Source organism: Somniosus microcephalus, chromosome 6, assembly GCF_052327205.1.
Source record: "Somniosus microcephalus isolate GS21.2 chromosome 6, FLI_Smic_1.0, whole genome shotgun sequence".
Taxonomy (NCBI): domain Eukaryota; kingdom Metazoa; phylum Chordata; class Chondrichthyes; order Squaliformes; family Somniosidae; genus Somniosus; species Somniosus microcephalus.
Window position 1 is genome coordinate 132,660,403 of NC_140992.1, and position 22,910 is coordinate 132,683,312.

Below are 22,910 nucleotides of genomic sequence, written 5' to 3' on the forward strand. Positions count from 1 at the left end.
GTACCCAGAGTAACATCTCTCTCACTGTCTGTACCCAGAGTAACATCTCACTCACTGTCTGTACCCAAAGTAACATCTCACTCACTGTCTGTCCTCAGAGTAACATCTCACTCACTGTCTGTACCCAGAGTAACATCTCATTCACTGTCTGTACCCAGAGTAACATCTCACTCACTGTCTGTACCCAGAGTAACATCTCACTCACTGTCTGTACCCAGAGTAACATGTCACTCACTGTCTGTTCCCAGAGTCCCATCTCACTCACTGTCTGTACCCAGAGTAACATCTCACTCACTGTCTGTACCCAGAGTAACATCTCACTCACTGTCAGTACCCAGAGTCCCATCTCACTCACTGTCTGTACCCAGAGTAACATCTCACACACTGTCTGTACACAGAGTAACATATCACGCACTGTCTCTACGCAGAGTAACGTCTCACTCGCTGTTTGTACCCAGAGTAACATCTCACTCACTGTCTGTACCCAGAGTAACACATCACTCACTGTCTGTACCCAGAGTAACATCTCACTCACTGTCTGTCCCCAGAGTAACATCTCACTCACTGTCTGTACCCAGAGTAACATCTCACTCACTGTCTGTACCCAGAGTAACATCTCACTCACTGTCTGTACCCAGAGTAACATCTCACTCACTATCTGTACCCAGAGTAACATCTCACTCACTGTCTGTACCCAGAGTAACATGTCACTCACTGTCTGTTCCCAGAGTCCCATCTCACTCACTGTCTGTACCCATAGTAACATCTCATTCACTGTCTGTACCCAGAGTAACAACTCACTCACTGCCAGTACCCAGAGTCCCATCTCACTCACTGTCTGTCCCCAGAGTCCCATCTCACTCTCTATCTGTACCCAGGGTAACATCTCACTCACTGTCTGTACCCAGAGTAACATCTCACTCACTGTCTCTACCCAGAGTAACATCTCACTCACTGTCTGTACCCAGAGTAACATCTCACTCACTGTCTCTACCCAGAGTAACATCTCACTCACTGTCTGTACCCAGAGTAACATCTCACTCACTGTTAGTACCCAGAATAACCTCTCACTCACTGTCTGTACCCAGAGTAACATCTCACTCACTGTCTGAACCCACAGTAACATCTCACTCACTGTCTGCACCCAGAGTAACATTTCACTCACTGACTGTACCCAGAGTAACATCTCACTCAGTGTCTGTACCCAGAGTAACATCTCACTCACTGTCTGTACCCAGAGCAACATCTCACTCACTGTCAGTACCCAGAGTCCCATCTCACTCACTGTCTGTCCCCAGAGTCCCATCTCACTCACTATCTGTACCCAGAGTAACATCTCACTCACTGTCTGTACCCAGAGTAACATCTCACTCACTGTCTGTACCCAGAGTAACATCTCTCTCACTGTCTGTACCCAGAGTAACATCTCACTCACTGTCTGTACCCAAAGTAACATCTCACTCACTGTCTGTCCTCAGAGTAACATCTCACTCACTGTCTGTACCCAGAGTAACATCTCATTCACTGTCTGTACCCAGAGTAATATCTCACTCACTGTCTGTACCCAGAGTAACATCTCACTCACTGTCTGTACCCAGAGTAACATGTCACTCACTGTCTGTTCCCAGAGTCCCATCTCACTCACTGTCTGTACCCAGAGTAACATCTCACTCACTGTCTGTACCCAGAGTAACTTCTCACTCACTGTCTGTACCCAGAGTAACATCTCACTCACTGTCTGTACCCAGAGTAACATCTCACTCACTGTCTGTTCCCAGAGTAACATCTCATTCACTGTCTGTACCCAGAGTCCCATCTCACTCAGTCTGTACCCAGAGTAACATCTCACTCACTGTCTGTACCCAGAGTAGCATCTCAATCACTGTCTGCACCCAGAGTGACAACTCACTCACTGTCTGTACCCAGAGTAACATCTCACGCACTGTCTCTACGCAGAGTAACGTCTCACTCACTGTTTGTACCCAGAGTAACATCTCACTCACTGTCTGTACCCAGAGTAACACCTCACTCACTGTCTGTACCCAGAGTAACATCTCACTCACTGTCTGTCCCCAGAGTAACATCTCACTCACTGTCTGTACCCAGAGTAACATCTCACTCACTGTCTGTACCCAGAGTAACATCTCACTCACTGTCCGTACCCAGAGTAACATCTCACTCACTGTCTGTACCCAGAGTAACATCTCACTCACTGTCTGTACCCAGAGTAACATGTCACTCACTGAAAGTTCCCAGAGTCCCATCTCACTCACTGTCTGTACCCATAGTAACATCTCACTCACTGTCTGTACCCAGAGTAACATCTCTCTCACTGTCTGTACCCAGAGTAACATCTCACTCACTGTCTGTACCCAGAGTAACATCTCACTCACTGTCTGTACCCAGAGTAACATCTCACACACTGTCTCTACCCAGAGTAACATCTCACTCACTGTCTGTACCCAGAGTAACATCTCACTCACTGTTAGTACCCAGAGTAACCTCTCACTCACTGTCCGTACCCAGAGTAACATCTCACTCACTGTCTGTACCCACAGTAACATCTCACTCACTGTCTGCCCCCAGAGTAACATTTCACTCACTGTCTGTACCCAGAGTAACATCTCACTCACTGTCTGTACCAAGAGTAACATCTCACTCACTGTCTGTACCCAGAGTAACATCTCACTCACTGTCAGTACCCAGAGTCCCATCTCACTCACTGTCTGTCCCCAGAGTCCCATCTCACTCACTATCTGTACCCAGAATAACATCTCACTCACTGTCTGTACCCAGAGTTACATCTCACTCACTGTCTGTACCCAGAGTAACATCTCTCTCACTGTCTGTCCCCAGAGTAACATCTCACTCACTGTCTGTACCCAGAGTAACATCTCTCTCACTGACTGTACCCAGAGTAACATCTCACTCACTGTCTGTACCCAGAGTAACATCTCACTCACTCTCTGTACCCAGAGTAACAACTCACTCACTGCCAGTACCCAGAGTCCCATCTCACTCACTGTCTGTCCCCAGAGCCCATCTCACTCACTATCTGTACCCAGGGTAACATCTCACGCACTGTCTGTGCCCAGAGTAACATCTCACTCACTGTCTGTACCCAGAGTAACATCTCACTCACTGTCTGTACCCAGAGTAACATCTCACACACTGTCTCTACCCAGAGTAACATCTCACTCACTGTCTGTACCCAGAGTAACATCTCACTCACTGTTAGTACCCAGAGTAACCTCTCACTCACTGTCTGTACCCAGAGTAACATCTCACTCACTGTCTGTACCCACAGTAACATCTCACTCACTGTCTGCACCCAGAGTAACATTTCACTCACTGTCTGTACCCAGAGTAACATCTCACTCACTGTCTGTACCCAGAGTAACATCTCACTCACTGTCTGTACCCAGAGTAACATCTCACTCACTGTCAGTACCCAGAGTCCCATCTCACTCACTGTCTGTCCCCATAGTCCCACCTCACTCACTATCTGTACCCAGAATAACATCTCACTCACTGTCTGTACCCAGAGTAACATCTCACTCACTGTCTGTACCCAGAGTAACATCTCTCTCACTGTCTGTCCCCAGAGTAACATCTCACTCACTGTCTGTACCCAGAGTAACATCTCACTCACTGTCTGTACCCAGAGTAACATCTCACTCACTCTCTGTCCTCAGAGTAACATCTCACTCACTGTCTGTACCCAGAGTAACATCTCACTCACTGTCTGTACCCAGAGTAACATCTCACTCACTGTCTGTACCCAGAGTAAGATCTCACTCACTGTCTGTACCCAGAGTAACATGTCACTCACTGTCTGTTCCCAGAGTCCCATCTCACTCACTGTCTGTACCCAGAGTAACATCTCACTCACTGTCTGTACCCAGAGTAACATCTCACTCACTGTCAGTACCCAGAGTCCCATCTCACTCACTGTCTGTACCCAGAGTAACATCTCACACACTGTCTGTACACAGAGTAACATATCACGCACTGTCTCTACGCAGAGTAACGTCTCACTCGCTGTTTGTACCCAGAGTAACATCTCACTCACTGTCTGTACCCAGAGTAACACATCACTCACTGTCTGTACACAGAGTAACATCTCACTCACTGTCTGTCCCCAGAGTAACATCTCACTCACTGTCTGTACCCAGAGTAACATCTCACTCACTGTCTGTACCCAGAGTAACATCTCACTCACTGTCTGTACCCAGAGTAACATCTCACTCACTATCTGTACCCAGAGTAACATCTCACTCACTGTCTGTACCCAGAGTAACATGTCACTCACTGTCTGTTCCCAGAGTCCCATCTCACTCACTGTCTGTACCCATAGTAACATCTCATTCACTGTCTGTACCCAGAGTAACAACTCACTCACTGCCAGTACCCAGAGTCCCATCTCACTCACTGTCTGTCCCCAGAGTCCCATCTCACTCTCTATCTGTACCCAGGGTAACATCTCACTCACTGTCTGTACCCAGAGTAACATCTCACTCACTGTCTGTACCCAGAGTAACATCTCACTCACTGTCTGTACCCAGAGTAACATCTCACTCACTGTCTCTACCCAGAGTAACATCTCACTCACTGTCTGTACCCAGAGTAACATCTCACTCACTGTTAGTACCCAGAATAACCTCTCACTCACTGTCTGTACCCAGAGTAACATCTCACTCACTGTCTGAACCCACAGTAACATCTCACTCACTGTCTGCACCCAGAGTAACATTTCACTCACTGACTGTACCCAGAGTAACATCTCACTCAGTGTCTGTACCCAGAGTAACATCTCACTCACTGTCTGTACCCAGAGCAACATCTCACTCACTGTCAGTACCCAGAGTCCCATCTCACTCACTGTCTGTCCCCAGAGTCCCATCTCACTCACTATCTGTACCCAGAGTAACATCTCACTCACTGTCTGTACCCAGAGTAACATCTCACTCACTGTCTGTACCCAGAGTAACATCTCTCTCACTGTCTGTACCCAGAGTAACATCTCACTCACTGTCTGTACCCAAAGTAACATCTCACTCACTGTCTGTCCTCAGAGTAACATCTCACTCACTGTCTGTACCCAGAGTAACATCTCATTCACTGTCTGTACCCAGAGTAATATCTCACTCACTGTCTGTACCCAGAGTAACATCTCACTCACTGTCTGTACCCAGAGTAACATGTCACTCACTGTCTGTTCCCAGAGTCCCATCTCACTCACTGTCTGTACCCAGAGTAACATCTCACTCACTGTCTGTACCCAGAGTAACTTCTCACTCACTGTCTGTACCCAGAGTAACATCTCACTCACTGTCTGTACCCAGAGTAACATCTCACTCACTGTCTGTTCCCAGAGTAACATCTCATTCACTGTCTGTACCCAGAGTCCCATCTCACTCAGTCTGTACCCAGAGTAACATCTCACTCACTGTCTGTACCCAGAGTAGCATCTCAATCACTGTCTGCACCCAGAGTGACAACTCACTCACTGTCTGTACCCAGAGTAACATCTCACGCACTGTCTCTACGCAGAGTAACGTCTCACTCACTGTTTGTACCCAGAGTAACATCTCACTCACTGCCTGTACCCAGAGTAACACCTCACTCACTGTCTGTACCCAGAGTAACATCTCACTCACTGTCTGTCCCCAGAGTAACATCTCACTCACTGTCTGTACCCAGAGTAACATCTCACTCACTGTCTGTACCCAGAGTAACATCTCACTCACTGTCCGTACCCAGAGTAACATCTCACTCACTGTCTGTACCCAGAGTAACATCTCACTCACTGTCTGTACCCAGAGTAACATGTCACTCACTGAAAGTTCCCAGAGTCCCATCTCACTCACTGTCTGTACCCATAGTAACATCTCACTCACTGTCTGTACCCAGAGTAACATCTCTCTCACTGTCTGTACCCAGAGTAACATCTCACTCACTGTCTGTACCCAGAGTAACATCTCACTCACTGTCTGTACCCAGAGTAACATCTCACACACTGTCTCTACCCAGAGTAACATCTCACTCACTGTCTGTACCCAGAGTAACATCTCACTCACTGTTAGTACCCAGAGTAACCTCTCACTCACTGTCCGTACCCAGAGTAACATCTCACTCACTGTCTGTACCCACAGTAACATCTCACTCACTGTCTGCCCCCAGAGTAACATTTCACTCACTGTCTGTACCCAGAGTAACATCTCACTCACTGTCTGTACCAAGAGTAACATCTCACTCACTGTCAGTACCCAGAGTCCCATCTCACTCACTGTCTGTCCCCAGAGTCCCATCTCACTCACTGTTAGTACCCAGAGTAACCTCTCACTCACTGTCTGTACCCAGAGTAACATCTCACTCACTGTCTGTACCCAGAGTAACATCTCTCTCACTGTCTGTCCCCAGAGTAACATCTCACTCACTGTCTGTACCCAGAGTAACATCTCTCTCACTGACTGTACCCAGAGTAACATCTCACTCACTGTCTGTACCCAGAGTAACATCTCACTCACTGTCTGTACCCAGAGTAACAACTCACTCACTGCCAGTACCCAGAGTCCCATCTCACTCACTGTCTGTCCCCAGAGCCCATCTCACTCACTATCTGTACCCAGGGTAACATCTCACGCACTGTCTGTGCCCAGAGTAACATCTCACTCACTGTCTGTACCCAGAGTAACATCTCACTCACTGTCTGTACCCAGAGTAACATCTCACACACTGTCTCTACCCAGAGTAACATCTCACTCACTGTCTGTACCCAGAGTAACATCTCACTCACTGTCTGTACCCAGAGTAAGATCTCACTCACTGTCTGTCCCCAGAGTAACATCTCACTCACTGTCTGTACCCAGAGTCCCATCTCACTCACTGTCTGTACCCAGAGTAACATCTCACTCACTGTCTGTACCCAGAGTAACATCTCAGTCACTGTCTGTACCCAGAGTAACATCTCACTCACTGTCTGTACCCAGAGTAACATCTCACTCACTGTCTGTACCCAGAGTAACATCTCACTCACTGTCTGTACCCAGAGTAATATCTCACTCACTGTCTGTTCCCAAAGTCCCATCTCACTCACTATCTGTACCCAGAGTCCCATCTCACTCATTGTCTGTACCCAGAGTAACATCTCACTCACTGTCTGTACCCAGAGTAACATCTCACTCACTGTCTGTACCCAGAGTAACATCTCACTCACTGTCTGTACCCAGAGTAATATCTCACTCACTGTCTGTTCCCAAAGTCCCATCTCACTCACTATCTGTACCCAGAGTAACATCTCACTCACTGTCTGTCCCCAGAGTAACATCTCACTCACTGTCTGTACCCAGAGTAACATCTCACTCACTGTCTGTACCCAGAGTAACATCTCACTCACTGTCTGTACCCAGAGCAACATCTCACTCACTGTCTGTACCCAGAGTAACATCTCACTCACTGTCAGTACCCAGAGTCCCATCTCACTCACTGTCTGTACCCAGAGTAACATCTCAGACACTGTCTGTACCCAGAGTAACATTTCACGCACTGTCTCTACGCAGAGTAACGTCTCACTCACTGTTTGTACCCAGAGTAACATCTCACTCACTGTCTGTACCCAGAGTAACACATCACTCACTGTCTGTACCCAGAGTAACATCTCACTCACTGTCTGTCCCCAGAGTAACATCTCACTCACTGTCTGTACCCAGAGTAACATCTCACTCACTGTCTGTACCCAGAGTAACATCTCACTCACTGTCTCTACCCAGAGTAACATCTCACTCACTGTCTGTACCCAGAGTAACATCTCACTCACTGTCTGTACCCAGAGTAACATTTCACTCACTGTCTGTACCCAGAGTAACATCTCACTCACTGTCAGTACCCAGAGTCCCATCTCACTCACTGTCTGTCCCCATAGTCCCACCTCACTCACTATCTGTACCCAGAATAACATCTCACTCACTGTCTGTACCCAGAGTCCCATCTCACTCTCTATCTGTACCCAGCGTAACATCTCACTCACTGTCTGTACCCAGAGTAACATCTCACTCACTGTCTGTACCCAGAGTAACATCTCACTCACTGTCTGTACCCAGAGTAACATCTCACTCACTGTCTCTACCCAGAGTAACATCTCACTCACTGTCTGTACCCAGAGTAACATCTCACTCACTGTCTGTACCCAGAGTAACCTCTCACTCACTGTCTGTACCCAGAGTAACATCTCACTCACTGTCTGTACCCACAGTAACATCTCACTCACTGTCTGCACCCAGAGTAACATTTCACTCACTGACTGTACCCAGAGTAACATCTCACTCAGTGTCTGTACCCAGAGTAACATCTCACTCACTGTCTGTACCCAGAGCAACATCTCACTCACTGTCAGTACCCAGAGTCCCATCTCACTCACTGTCTGTCCCCAGAGTCCCATCTCACTCACTATCTGTACCCAGAGTAACATCTCACTCACTGTCTGTACCCAGAGTAACATCTCACTCACTGTCTGTACCCAGAGTAACATCTCTCTCACTGTCTGTACCCAGAGTAACATCTCACTCACTGTCTGTACCCAAAGTAACATCTCACTCACTGTCTGTCCTCAGAGTAACATCTCACTCACTGTCTGTACCCAGAGTAACATCTCATTCACTGTCTGTACCCAGAGTAACATCTCACTCACTGTCTGTACACAGAGTAACATCTCACTCACTGTCTGTACCCAGAGTAACATGTCACTCACTGTCTGTACCCAGAGTCCCATCTCACTCACTGTCTGTACCCAGAGTAACATCTCACTCACTGTCTGTACCCAGAGTAACTTCTCACTCACTGTCTGTACCCAGAGTAACATCTCACTCACTGTCTGTACCCAGAGTAACATCTCACTCACTGTCTGTTCCCAGAGTAACATCTCATTCACTGTCTGTACCCAGAGTCCCATCTCACTCAGTCTGTACCCAGAGTAACATCTCACTCACTGTCTGTACCCAGAGTAGCATCTCACTCACTGTCTGCACCCAGAGTGACAACTCACTCACTGTCTGTACCCAGAGTAACATCTCACGCACTGTCTCTACGCAGAGTAACGTCTCACTCACTGTTTGTACCCAGAGTAACATCTCACTCACTGTCTGTACCCAGAGTAACACCTCACTCACTGTCTGTACCCAGAGTAACATCTCACTCACTGTCTGTCCCCAGAGTAACATCTCACTCACTGTCTGTACCCAGAGTAACATCTCACTCACTGTCTGTACCCAGAGTAACATCTCACTCACTGTCTGTACCCAGAGTAACATCTCACTCACTGTCTGTACCCAGAGTAACATCTCACTCACTGTCTGTACCCAGAGTAACATGTCACTCACTGAAAGTTCCCAGAGTCCCATCTCACTCACTGTCTGTACCCATAGTAACATCTCACTCACTGTCTGTACCCAGAGTAACATCTCTCTCACTGTCTGTACCCAGAGTAACATCTCACTCACTGTCTGTACCCAGAGTAACATCTCACTCACTGTCTGTACCCAGAGTAACATCTCACACACTGTCTCTACCCAGAGTAACATCTCATTCACTGTCTGTACCCAGAGTAACATCTCACTCACTGTTAGTACCCAGAGTAACCTCTCACTCACTGTCCGTACCCAGAGTAACATCTCACTCACTGTCTGTACCCACAGTAACATCTCACTCACTGTCTGCCCCCAGAGTAACATTTCACTCACTGTCTGTACCCAGAGTAACATCTCACTCACTGTCTGTACCAAGAGTAACATCTCACTCACTGTCTGTACCCAGAGTAACATCTCACTCACTGTCAGTACCCAGAGTCCCATCTCACTCACTGTCTGTCCCCAGAGTCCCATCTCACTCACTATCTGTACCCAGAATAACATCTCACTCACTGTCTGTACCCAGAGTTACATCTCACTCACTGTCTGTACCCAGAGTAACATCTCTCTCACTGCCTGTCCCCAGAGTAACATCTCACTCACTGTCTGTACCCAGAGTAACATCTCACTCACTGTCTGTCCCCAGAGTAACATCTCATTCACTGTCTGTCCTCAGAGTAACATCTCACTCACTGTCTGTACCCAGAGTAACATCTCACTCACTGTCTGTACCCAGAGTAACATCTCACTCACTGTCTGTACCCAGAGTAACATCTCACTCACTGTCTGTATCCAGAGTAACATGTCACTCACTGTCTGTTCCCAGAGTCCCATCTCACTCACTGTCTGTACCCAGAGTAACATCTCACTCACTGTCTGTACCCAGAGTAACTTCTCACTCACTGTCTGTGCCCAGAGTAACATCTCACTCACTGTCTGTACCCAGAGTAACATCTCACTCACTGTCTGTTCCCAGAGTAACATCTCACTAACTGTCTGTCCCCAGAGTCCCATCTCACTCACTATCTGTACCCAGATTAACATCTCACTCACTGTCGGTAACCAGAGTAACATCTCACTCACTGTAAGTACCAGAGTAACATCTCACTCACTGTCTGTTCCCAGAGTCCCATCTCACTCACTGTCTGTACCCAGCGTAACAGCTCACTCACTGTCTGTACCCAGAGTAATATCTCACTCACTGTCTGTTCCCAAAGTCCCATCTCACTCACTATCTGTACCCAGAGTAACATCTCATTCACTGTCTGTACCCAGAGTAACATCTCACTCACTGTCTGTACCCAGAGTAACATCTCACTCACTGTCTGTACCCAGAGTAACATCTCACTCACTGTCTGTACCCAGAGTAATATCTCACTCACTGTCTGTTCCCAAAGTCCCATCTCACTCACTATCTGTACCCAGAGTAACATCTCAATCACTGTCTGTACCCAGAGTAACATCTCACTCACTGTCTGTACCCAGAGTAACATCTCACTCACTGTCTGTACCCAGAGTAACATCTCACTCACTGTCTGTACCCAGAGCAACATCTCACTCACTGTCTGTACCCAGAGTAACATCTCACTCACTGTCAGTACCCAGAGTCCCATCTCACTCACTGTCTGTACCCAGAGTAACATCTCACACACTGTCTGTACCCAGAGTAACATCTCACTCACTGTCTGTACCCAGAGTAGCATCTCACTCACTGTCTGCACCCAGAGTGACAACTCACTCACTGTCTGTACCCAGAGTAACATTTCACGCACTGTCTCTACGCAGAGTAACGTCTCACTCACTGTTTGTACCCAGAGTAACATCTCACTCACTGTCTGTACCCAGAGTAACACCTCACTCACTGTCTGTACCCAGAGTAACATCTCACTCACTGTCTGTCCCCAGAGTAACATCTCACTCACTGTCTGTACCCAGAGTAACATCTCACTCACTGTCTGTACCCAGAGTAACATCTCACTCACTGTCTGTACCCAGAGTAACATCTCACTCACTATCTGTACCCAGAGTAACATCTCACTCACTGTCTGTACCCAGAGTAACATGTCACTCACTGTCTGTTCCCAGAGTCCCATCTCACTCACTGTCTGTACCCATAGTAACATCTCACTCACTGTCTGTACCCATAGTAACATCTCACTCACTGTCTGTACCCAGAGTAACATCTCACTCACTGTCTGTACCCAGAGTAACATCTCACTCACTGTCTCTACCCAGAGTAACATCTCACTCACTGTCTGTACCCAGAGTAACATCTCACTCACTGTTAGTACCCAGAGTAACCTCTCACTCACTGTCTGTACCCAGAGTAACATCTCACTCACTGTCTGTACCCACAGTAACATCTCACTCACTGTCTGCACCCAGAGTAACATTTCACTCACTGACTGTACCCAGAGTAACATCTCACTCACTGTCTGTACCCAGAGTAACATCTCACTCACTGTCTGTACCCAGAGTAACATCTCACTCACTGTCAGTACCCAGAGTCCCATCTCACTCACTGTCTGTCCCCAGAGTCCCATCTCACTCACTATCTGTACCCAGAGTAACATCTCACTCACTGTCTGTACCCAGAGTAACATCTCACTCACTGTCTGTACCCAGAGTAACATCTCTCTCACTGTCTGTCCCCAGAGTAACATCTCACTCACTGTCTGTACCCAGAGTAACATCTCACTCACTGTCTGTACCCAGAGTAACATCTCACTCACTGTCTGTCCTCAGAGTAACATCTCACTCACTGTCTGTACCCAGAGTAACATCTCACTCACTGTCTGTACCCAGAGTAACATCTCACTCACTGTCTGTACCCAGAGTAACATCTCACTCACTGTCTGTACCCAGAGTAACATGTCACTCACTGTCTGTTCCCAGAGTCCCATCTCACTCACTGTCTGTACCCAGAGTAACATCTCACTCTCTGTCTGTACCCAGAGTAACTTCTCACTCACTGTCTGTACCCAGAGTAACATCTCACTCACTGTCTGTACCCAGAGTAACATCTCACTCACTGTCTGTTCCCAGAGTAACATCTCACTAACTGTCTGTCCCCAGAGTCCCATCTCACTCACTATCTGTACCCAGATTAACATCTCACTCACTGTCGGTACCCAGAGTAACATCTCACTCACTGTAAGTACCAGAGTAACATCTCACTCACTGTCTGTTCCCAGAGTCCCATCTCACTCACTGTCTGTACCCAGAGTAACATCTCACTCACTGTCTGTACCCAGAGTAATATCTCACTCACTGTCTGTTCCCAAAGTCCCATCTCACTCACTATATGTACCCAGAGTAACATCTCAGTCACTGTCTGTACCCAGAGTAACATCTCACTCACTGTCTGTACCCAGAGTAACATCTCACTCACTGTCTGTACCCAGGGTAACATCTCACTCACTGTCTGTACCCAGAGCAACATCTCACTCACTGTCTGTACCCAGAGTAACAGCTCACTCACTGTCAGTACCCAGAGTCCCATCTCACTCACTGTCTGTACCCAGAGTAACATCTCACACACTGTCTGTACCCAGAGTAACATCTCACTCACTGTCTGTACCCAGAGTAACATCTCACTCACTGTTGGTACCCAGAGTAACATCTCAATCATTGTCTGTACCCAGAGTAACATCTCACTCACTGTCCGTACCCAGAGTCCCATCTCACTCACTGTCTGTACCCAGAGTAACATCTCACTCACTGTCTGTTCCCAGAGTCCCATCTCACTCACTGTCTGTACCCAGAGTAACATCTCACTCACTGTCTGTGACCAGAGTAACATCTCACTCACTGTCTGTCCCCAGAGTAACATCTCATTCACTCTCTGTACCCAGAGTAACATCTCACTCATTGTGTGTACCCAGAGTAACATCTCACTCACTGTCTGTACCCAGAGTAACATCTCACTCACTGTCTGTACCCAGAGTAACATCTCACTCACTGTCTTTACCCAGAATAACATCTCACTCACTGTCTGTACCCAGAGTAACATCTCACTCACTGCCTGTACCCAGAGTCCCATCTCACTCACTGTCTGTACCCAGAGTAACAGCTCACTCACTGTCTGTCCCCAGAGTCCCATCTCACTCACTGTCTGTCCCCAGAGTAACATCTCACTCACTGTCTGTACCCAGAGTCCGATCTCCGCACTGTCTGAAACAAGTGGTCTCTTACCAGGGGTTTTTTGAATTCATTGGGTTTGATGCAACGGATGAAAAATGGCTGACAAGCCCTCAAGGTTTTCATGAGGTTGTCAAGTGACTTTTTGAACTGCCCGCTGAGTGTGGGGAGCCACTTTTGGCTCTCAGTTGCCTGTATGATAAACGAATATAGTTAAAAATCACTGAGCTGTTGAGACATACCGTGTTCAGGAAACAATTAGATTCATTAGCACATGCACTGAACTAAATCTTGGCCTGTTGCAATGGAACATCTGTTCCGCTGTCCGCCCCATTTTACCAACACAGATAAAAGTGCTCTTCTATTATCCAACTCACCAGTAAGGTGGATTCCAGCCTCTAGCCATTATACTTGTCTTTCTACATTGTCAGAAACAAAACAATCCTCAGGCTGTCTCGAATAAACCTTGCGTTTTCCATCACGCAGTTTGAGGACTTGTATTTGTATCCCAGCGCTGTGTTGATCTATACTGCTCCTTAGCCAGTATTTTCCTTTGGAAAGGCAACTTATGGAAGAGATTGTAACACAGGGAGTCGCAGTCTCACCCTGATGCTGTTGTAGTTGAAACAACACAGCAGGCCTAACACACTGGCTAGTTAGCACACGCTCTTCAATAACTGCCGGCTATTAGAAGAAGAATGGAGTCTCCCGCCACGGTCCTGTAACCCCAGTGCAGTATTTTAAAGGGGAAATGCTGATTCAGGGGTCCTGACATATTACAGAGGCAGAGGTGATGGCTTTCTGCCAGTCATTCTTCCTGAGAATTGCACATCTATGGAGAACCAAATCAAATCTCAAAAAGGAGGCGAGAGGGAAGTTACCTGCAGAGGTCAGTCTCCACTAGACATGTTGGGTGTGGTGCTGATCCCTGTTACCATGACCGAACAGCCAGGAGACACTGCGACAGCACTACTGCACTGCCCAGTCCCTTAGTCTTCCCACATCGTAAGACACAAGTACTCACTTTATCAATCTCAGGAGGAAATTCTGGCCTCGAATCCAGGGCACGACTGCCTGAGCTACCCGACTTTAGTAACAGGACAGATGGAACTTAAATAATTTAGGTGATGTCTGCTGGGAACAGCATGGACTGTGTGAGATGTGCACTGGGAATAGTACAGACTTTTTATTTTAATTATTCATTCATGGGATGTGGGCATCCCTGGCAAGGCCAGCATTTATTGCCCATCTGTAATTGCCCTTGAAAAGGTGGTGGTAAGCCTCGCCTTAAAGCGCTGCAGTCCGTGTGGTGATGGTACTCCCACAGTGCTGTTAGGGAGGGAGTTCCAAAATTTTGACCCAGTGACGATGAAGGATCGGCGATATATTTCCAAGTCAGGATGGTGTGTGACTTGGAGGGGGACTTGGAGATAGTGGTATTCCCATGCGCCTGCTGCCCTTGTCCTTCTAGGTGGAAGAGGTCGTGGGTTTGGGAGGTGCTGCCGACGAAGCCTTGGCGAGTTGCTACAGTGCATCTTGTAGATGGTACACACTGCAGCCATGGTACGAGTGGGAGTGACGATCACATGGGCTGCTTTGCCCTGGATGGTGTCGAGCTCCTTGAGTGTTGTTAGAGCTGCACTAATCCAGGCAAGTGGAGAGTATTCCATCACACTCCTAACTTGTGCCTTGTAGGTATTGGAAAGGCTTTGGGGAGTCAGAAGGTGAGTCATTCACCACAAAATACCCAGCCTCTGACCTGCTCTTGCAGCCAGAGTATTTATGTGGCTGATCCAGTTAACTTTCTGATCAATGGTGACCCCTAGGATATTGATGGTGGGGCATTCAGCGATGGTAATCCCATTCAATGTCAAGGGGTGGTGGTTAGATTCTCGCTTGTTGGAGATGGTCAGACTCTCGCTTGTTGGAGATGGTCATTGCCTGGCACTTGGGTGGCGCGAATGTTACTTGCCACTTATCAGCCCAAGCCTGAATGTCGTCCAGGTCTTGCTGCATGCGGGCATGGTCTGGAGCCAAGTGGTTTTGGCGGAACCCAAACTGAGCATCAGTGAGCAGGTTATTGCTGAGTAAGTGCCGCTTGATAGCACTGCTGATGACACCTTCCATCACTTTGCTGATGATTGAGAATAGACTGATGGGGCGGTAATTGGCTGGATTGGATTTGTCCTGCTTTTTGTGGGCAGGTCATACCTGGGCAGTTTTCCACATTGTTGGATAGATGCCAGTGTTGTAGCTGTACTGGAACAGCTTGGCTAGAGGCACAGCTAGTTCTGGAGCACAAGTCTTCAGCACGATAGCCGGGATGTTGTCGGGGCCCATAGCCTTTGCTGTATTCAATGTGCTCAGCCATTTCTTGATATCACGTGGAGTGAATCAAATGGCTGAAGACTGGTTTCTACATAACATAAGAACATAAGAAATAGGAGTAGGCCATTTGGCCCCTTGAGCCTGTTCCGCCATTCAATAAGATCATGGCTGATCTTCTTCCTCATCTCCACTTTCCTGCATTATCCCCATATCCCTTGATTCACTTAATATTCAAAAATCTATCGATCTCTCTCTTGAATATACTCAATGACTGAGCATCCACAGCCTTCTGGAATCGAGAATTCCAAAGATTCACCACCCTCTGAGTGAAGAAATTTCTCTTCATCTCAGCCCTAAATGGCTAACCCTTTATTCTGAGACTGTGACCTCTGGTTCTAGACTCCCCAGCGAGGGGAAACATCCTCCCTGCATCTACCCTGTATGAATTTTGTATGTTTATTTGCATCCAGATCATTGACCTCCGCTGAGCGCAACTATGCTCAGATAGATAGGGAGGCTCTCAGCCTGGTGTGGGGAGTAAAGAAGTTTCATCATTACCTGCAGGGCCAGAAGTTTACACTGCTGACAGACCACCAGCCGTTGGTATCCATATTTAACCCTAAAAAGGGCGTTTCCATTATGACAGCGCAAAGGCTACAGAGGTGGTCCCTTTTCCTAGGGGCACACCAATATGACATAGAATACAAAGGATCAAAACAGCATGGGAATGCTGATGGTTTGTCATGCCTACCGTTGCCAACGGTAGAAGAGGCGCCTACAGTGGACCCAGTGGAGATGTTCCACTCAACCATAGTGGAATGTCTACCAGTAACAAATTCTACGATCGAAAGGGAAACAAGAAATGACCCGACTCTCTCACGAGTCTACGATTTAACGGTGAAGGGATGGCCAGCACATGGCGAACCACTGTTGCCAGCATTTTCGCAAAGAAGAGAACAGCTGTCAGTGTGCCGAGGAACTTTGATGTGTGGATCCAGAGTGGTGATTCCACCCAAACTCCAGCAAAAAGTGCTAAAGGAGCTTCACGAGGGGCATCTGGGTGGAGTGAAAATGAAGAACCTAGCCAGAGCGTTCGTGTGGTGGCCAGGTATCGATGGAGACATCGAAGAAATGACCAAGAGCTGTTTAGGATACCAGAAGGTCCAAAACGCCCCACCACAAGCTCCTCTGCATCCATGGGAGTGGCCCTCATCTCCATGGCAAAGGGTACATATCGACTTTGCTGGTCCATTTATGGACTCAATGTTCTTAATCGCGGTGGATGCGCACTCCAAGTGGCCGGAGGTAATAAAGATGTCCTCCACCACCACGGAAAAAACCATCACAGTATTAAGGACCATATTTGCCAGGAATGGGCTGCTGGAACAGATCTGTTCTGATAATGGACCGCAATTTGTGTCCGAAGAATTCAGGAAGTTCTTAAAAAACAATGGGGTTAAGCACTACACGTCCGCCCCATACCATCCCGCCACCAATGGATTGGCTGAAAGGTTTGTCCAGACCTTCAAGAAGGCCATAAAGGCCATGGGTAATGAAGACATAAATCTACAACATAAGGTAGATAACTTCTTGTTGGCGTACAGGAATGCAACACATGCGGTCACAAACCAAACTCCCGCCATGATGTTTTTCAATAGAAGACTAAGATGCCGGTTGGATTTGATCAAGCCAAACATCAGAAGGGACGTAGAGAACCGGCAATTTCAAGGCATGAATGAAAGGCCAACTAGAACCTTCCAGATAGGTCAACAAGTTTTGGCCCGGGACTACCGTACCGAGAAATGGCAGCCTGAAACTATTTGCACACGACTAGGACCGCTGATGTATACCGTGGACATTGGTGAAAGCATAATAAAGCGCCATGCTGACCAGATCATAGCGTCATCCGAAAAGGGACAACCTACACCACAACTTTATACGCCTAATGATGAAGCAGGGATACCCATGGTATCTACCTCCGATCCGGTGATACTGGAACCAGATGAACCCGACACTGACATTCAAGCCGAATCGACCTTGCCAAAAGAACCTACTACACCACCGAAAACTACTACACCACCAAGGCGTTATCCGGACCGAGTCAGGAAGCCTCTAGAGAGACTGAATCTGTGAACTGTTTTTACATGAAGTTGTGTATATATGTTATGATGTTATGTTTAATGGGAATATATACTGTTAACCTAAAAAGGGAGGATTGTAGTGTATGTAACCGTTCCACCTTTAAGAGAACTATTTTAAGGGTTGCACTACTTTATCTTGGCTGCTGTATACTGTAATACCGGTGGTGACCACACCGGTATATAAGTGCTGTGTAATGATTTATTGGGCAGTTCCGCCCTGACCTTCAACTAGTAAAGACCTGTTAAAGTTTACTCTTGTGGTCTGTGTAGTAATTCTCAATATAACACACAGACTTAACATATAGGCCTAGTCTACTCAATCTCGCCTCATAGGACAATCCCCCCATCCCAGGAACCATTCTGGTGAACCTTCATTGCACTCCCTCTATGGCAAGTATATCCTTCCTTAGGTAAGGAGGCCTAAACTGTACACAATTGTGATAAATCCAGAAAGTGGAACAAGGAACTCAAAGAGGCTAGATGTTAGAATTAACACGAGTACTTTATTAACAACTGGGAAACACATTTACAGACAGCCTGCATCAGCATCCTGGCATTCCACCTTGTGCTGACCTATGCAGGAAGCAAACCTCTGACCTTAACAGGAAGCAAACCTCTGACCTTAGCAGCAGCATTGGCTACAGCACCACCTGGTCGATAACCTTAATCATAACATCCCAGGTTACTATAACAATACTCCAGGTGTGGTCCCATCAGGGCCCTATATAACTGCAGTAAGACGTCTTTACTCTTATACTCAAATCCTCTTGTAATAAAGGCCAACATACCATTTGCTTTCCTAATTGCTTGCTGTACCAGCACGTTAACTTTCAGTGATTCATGTACAAGGACACCCAGGTCCCTCTGAACACCAACATTTCTCAATCTCTCACCATTTAAAAAATACTCTGCTTTTCTATTTTTCCTACCAAAGTGGATAACTTCACATTTTTCCACATTATATCCTATTTGCCATGTTCTTGCCCACTCACTTAGCCTGTCTATATCCCCTTGAAGCCTCCTTGTATCCTCCTCACAACTTACATTCCCACCCATTTGTATCATCAGCCAACTTGGATATATTACATTTGCTCCCCTCATCCAAATCTTTGATGTAGATTGTGAATAGCTGAGGCCCAAGCATTGATCCTTGCGGTATCCCACTAGTTACAGCCGACCAACCTGAAAATGACCCGTTTATTCCTACTTTCTGTTTTCTGTCTGTTAACCAATCCTCAATCCATGCTAGTATATTACCCCCAATCCCATGAACCCTAATTTTGTTTAATAACCTCTTGTGTGGCATCTTATCAAATGCCTTCTGAAAATCCAAATACACCACATCCACTGGTTCCCCCTTATCTATTCTGCTAGTTACAGCCTCAAAAAACTCTAACTGATTAGTCAAACATGATTTCCCTTTCATAAATCCGTGTTGACTCGGCCCAGTCCTATTATTATTTTCTAAGTGCCCTGTTACCACGTCCTTAATAATAGATTCTAGCATTTTCCCTACTACTGATGTCAGGTTAACTGATCTGTAGTTCCCTGTTTTCTCTCTCCCTCCTTTCTTAAATAGTGGGGTTACCTTTGCTACCTTCCAATCTGCCATTTATGACTGGATGTGGCAGGACTGTGGAGCTTTAGCCTGCAGAGGCAGTATACTGGGAACAGTACAGACTGCCCTCACCGTGCGCTCTATGGCGGGGGTCGGGGGGAGGTGCCCTGACTCCATTCTTTAAACTGACCCACTGTACTTCAGGATTGAACTGGAATTAGTTGAGGTAACCATTCTAGAATCTATGGAATTTTGGAAAATGACAACCAATGCATCCATTATCTTTCAGAACCCTAGGATATAGGCCATCAGGTCCAGGGGATTTATCGGCTTTCAGTCCCATTAATTTCTCCAGTACTTTAAAAAAAAATAATACTAATACTGTGATGGTGGGGACCTCAGGAGGAGGCCAACATGAATTATCCAGTTGGCACTTCTGGCTGAAGATTGTTGCGACACTTCAGCCTTGTCTTTTGCACTCTGCCATCATTGAGGATGAGGATGTTCAAGGAGCCTCCTCCTCCCAGTAGTTGTTTAATTGTCCACCACCATTTATGACTGGATGTGGCAGGACTGTGGAGCTTTAGCCTGCAGAGGCAGTATACTGGGAACAGTACAGACTGCCCTCACCGTGCGCTCTACGGTGGGGGTCGGAGGGAGGTGCCCTGACTCCATTCTTTAAACTGACTCACTGTACTTCAGGATTGAACTGGAATTAGTTGAGGTGAACATATTTAAACCACAGTTCAGTTACCTTGATGGAACCTACAGGAAGAATTTGCCTATGATTTTGTGTCTTTCCCGGTGCTAATCCAAAGCTTGTTTGGAAAATTTGTTCGAGGAATTTGTTCCTGGAAGAGTGTACGATCGCGATGATGCTGGAACTCAACTGATCTCTGTTCTTCTCCAGAAAACCTGTCAATTAGAAAGAGACATAGCTTTTCTCAGCTGCTGGGACTCACTTAGCTCACAGACACTGATACCAGGAATGTCTGATCCCATAGTGAGAGGGGGTGAGTGTGAGCACATTGAAGCACCAACAGAGAGTGGGCACTGCTTGCATCTCGTTCATACTCAACATCGCTAAAGGGACTAATAAGCCATATGAGGGGAATGGGTGTCGCCACTTAAACCATAACTTTGACACGTTGAGGGGAAAGGTTGGCAGTACTTGGGGCTGGCTACTGTTTGCACTCATTTCATACTCCACACAGAGGAAGAGAGTGACTGACCTGAATAGGTTCCCCCGGTTCCTTTCACGTTTCCCTTCCAATCCCACCCTTCCTCTGCAGTGGCTTCACTTCAGGCAGCTCCACCCTTCCACGGAATATCTGGATCTTAAGCCGTTGTTTCCTCCCACCATCACAGCTAAAACCGAGCTTCATTTCCTCTCAAGCAGCTAGAGCTCAGGTAGACACACCCTTCCAGCAACTGAAGCTCAGGTAGGCCCAGGATTCCAGCTCAGGTAGGCTCAGGCTTCCAGTACCTGGAGCTCAGGTAGGCCCAGGTTTCCAGCACCTGGAGCTCTGGTAGGCCCAGGATTCCAGCTCAGGTAGGCCCAGGCTTCCAGTACCTGGAGCTCAGGTAGGCCCAGGCTTCCAGTACCTGGTGCTCAGGTAGGCCCAGGTTTCCAGTACCTGAAGCTCAGGTAGGCCCAGGCTTCCAGTACCTGAAGCTCAGGTAGGCCCAGGCTTCCTTGGGCATTTCTTGGTTTGCCATGCAGTCACCCTTTACCTGTCTTGGTTGAAGTTCAGGTTAAGCCATTCATCCACTTTAGTGGTTTGGTTTCAGGTAGTCTCACCTTTCTTCCCGAGTGGCTGAAGCTTGTGTAGGCCATCCTTTACCTGACAGTCCCACCCCTTCTTCACACTAGTTAGAGCTCATAACTTTCCACACACTCTCTACAGCATTGGCACTCTGATGCTCATAGATGTGTTTATTGCCACTAACAGCCCTGTCAGTGATCCTCAAAGGATGGAGCCATATCTCTAAGATCAGCCCTGTCCTAGCCCCATCAGCATTGACTAGACACAGGAACTGGAGAAACTTTTTAACATTTGTTCTCAGGATATGGTTGACGTTGGCAAGGCCGGCATTTATTGCCCATCCCTAGTTGCCATGAGAAAGTGGTGGAGGGCCTTCTCCTTTAGTGATTGCTAGATCACTTCAGAAGGCATTGAGTCAACCGCCCAGTGTGGGACTAGAGTCACATGTAGGCCAGGCCAGGTAAGGACAGCAGGTTCCCTTCCCTGAAGGACATCAATGAACCAGTTGGATTTTTACAACAATTCAGCACCTTTTAATGGCGCCAGCCCACAAATTACCCGATTTATTGAATTTAGTTTTAAAACTTGCCATGGTGGGATTTGAACTCTCAACCTCTGGGTTGTTTCGCTCCTATTTTTCTGTCTCAAGGCCACTTTTAAAAAAAGCACTCTCAGAATGTGGGCATTGTTGGCAAGGCCGGCATTTATTGTCCATCCATAGCTGCCCATAGCAGGTAACTGAGCAGCTTGCCGGGCAGTTAAGAGTCAACCACATTGGTGTGGGCCTAGAGTCACAGATAGGCCCAGACTGGGTCAGGATGGTAGATTTCCGTTCTTGAAGGACATTAATGAACCAGTTGGGTTTTTTTTTTTCCACAATCCTTTAGCACTTGGAGTTGGAGAAGTATCTCAGCAACTACTCCTCTCCCAACTCTGTATTAACTAGGCCAGCTAATAGCTGCCACCCAATGAGAACACATTTGACTGTTACCTTTAGACTCATAGTAAACCACTCCTGCAAAGTGAGCAATGCCAAACTTGGTATCGTGAGAGTTTTTGGGAGGGATGTAGCTCATACTCTTGTTATGATGATTACTCAGCTTGTTTAACATTGTGGTGTCAGTGCCCTATGAAAAGAAAAGAAAGATTTGTATTTCTATAGCGCCTTTCACAATCATAGGACATCCCAAAGCGCTTCACAGCCAATGAAGTACTTTTCTGAAGTGTAGTCACTGTTGTAATGTAGGAAACGCAGAAGCACAGCAAGGTCCCACAAACAGCAATGTGATAATGACCAGATCATCTGTTATTTAATGATGTTGATTGAGGGATTAATATTGAACAGGACACCGGGGAGAATTCCCCTGCGCTTATAGAATCAAAAAATCATAGAATAGTACAACACAGTGGGCGGCCATTCGGCTCATCTAGTCTGCGCCGGCTCTTTCGAAGAGCAATCCAGTTAGTCCCATTCCCCGCTCTTTCCCCATATCGCTGCAATTTTTTCTCCTTCAAGTATTTATCCAGTTCCCCTTTGAAGGCTACTATTGACTCTGTATCCACCACCCTATGA

General features: G+C 47.1%; 1 protein-coding gene across 1 annotated transcript in view; it reads right to left on the reverse strand.

Moving 5' to 3' along the window:
- The window catches only part of LOC147116084 (unconventional myosin-VIIa-like), a 507,950-nt gene that overhangs the window by 300,951 nt on the left and 184,089 nt on the right, over nucleotides 1-22,910 (reverse strand). Inside the window, exons 13-15 of the mRNA XM_085992002.1 lie at nucleotides 22,329-22,464; nucleotides 20,326-20,486; nucleotides 13,599-13,736 (exon numbers count right to left, since the gene is read on the reverse strand). Coding sequence (XP_085848128.1) covers nucleotides 13,599-13,736; nucleotides 20,326-20,486; nucleotides 22,329-22,464 — 435 coding nt within the window. The remainder of the gene's footprint in view (nucleotides 1-13,598; nucleotides 13,737-20,325; nucleotides 20,487-22,328; nucleotides 22,465-22,910) is intronic.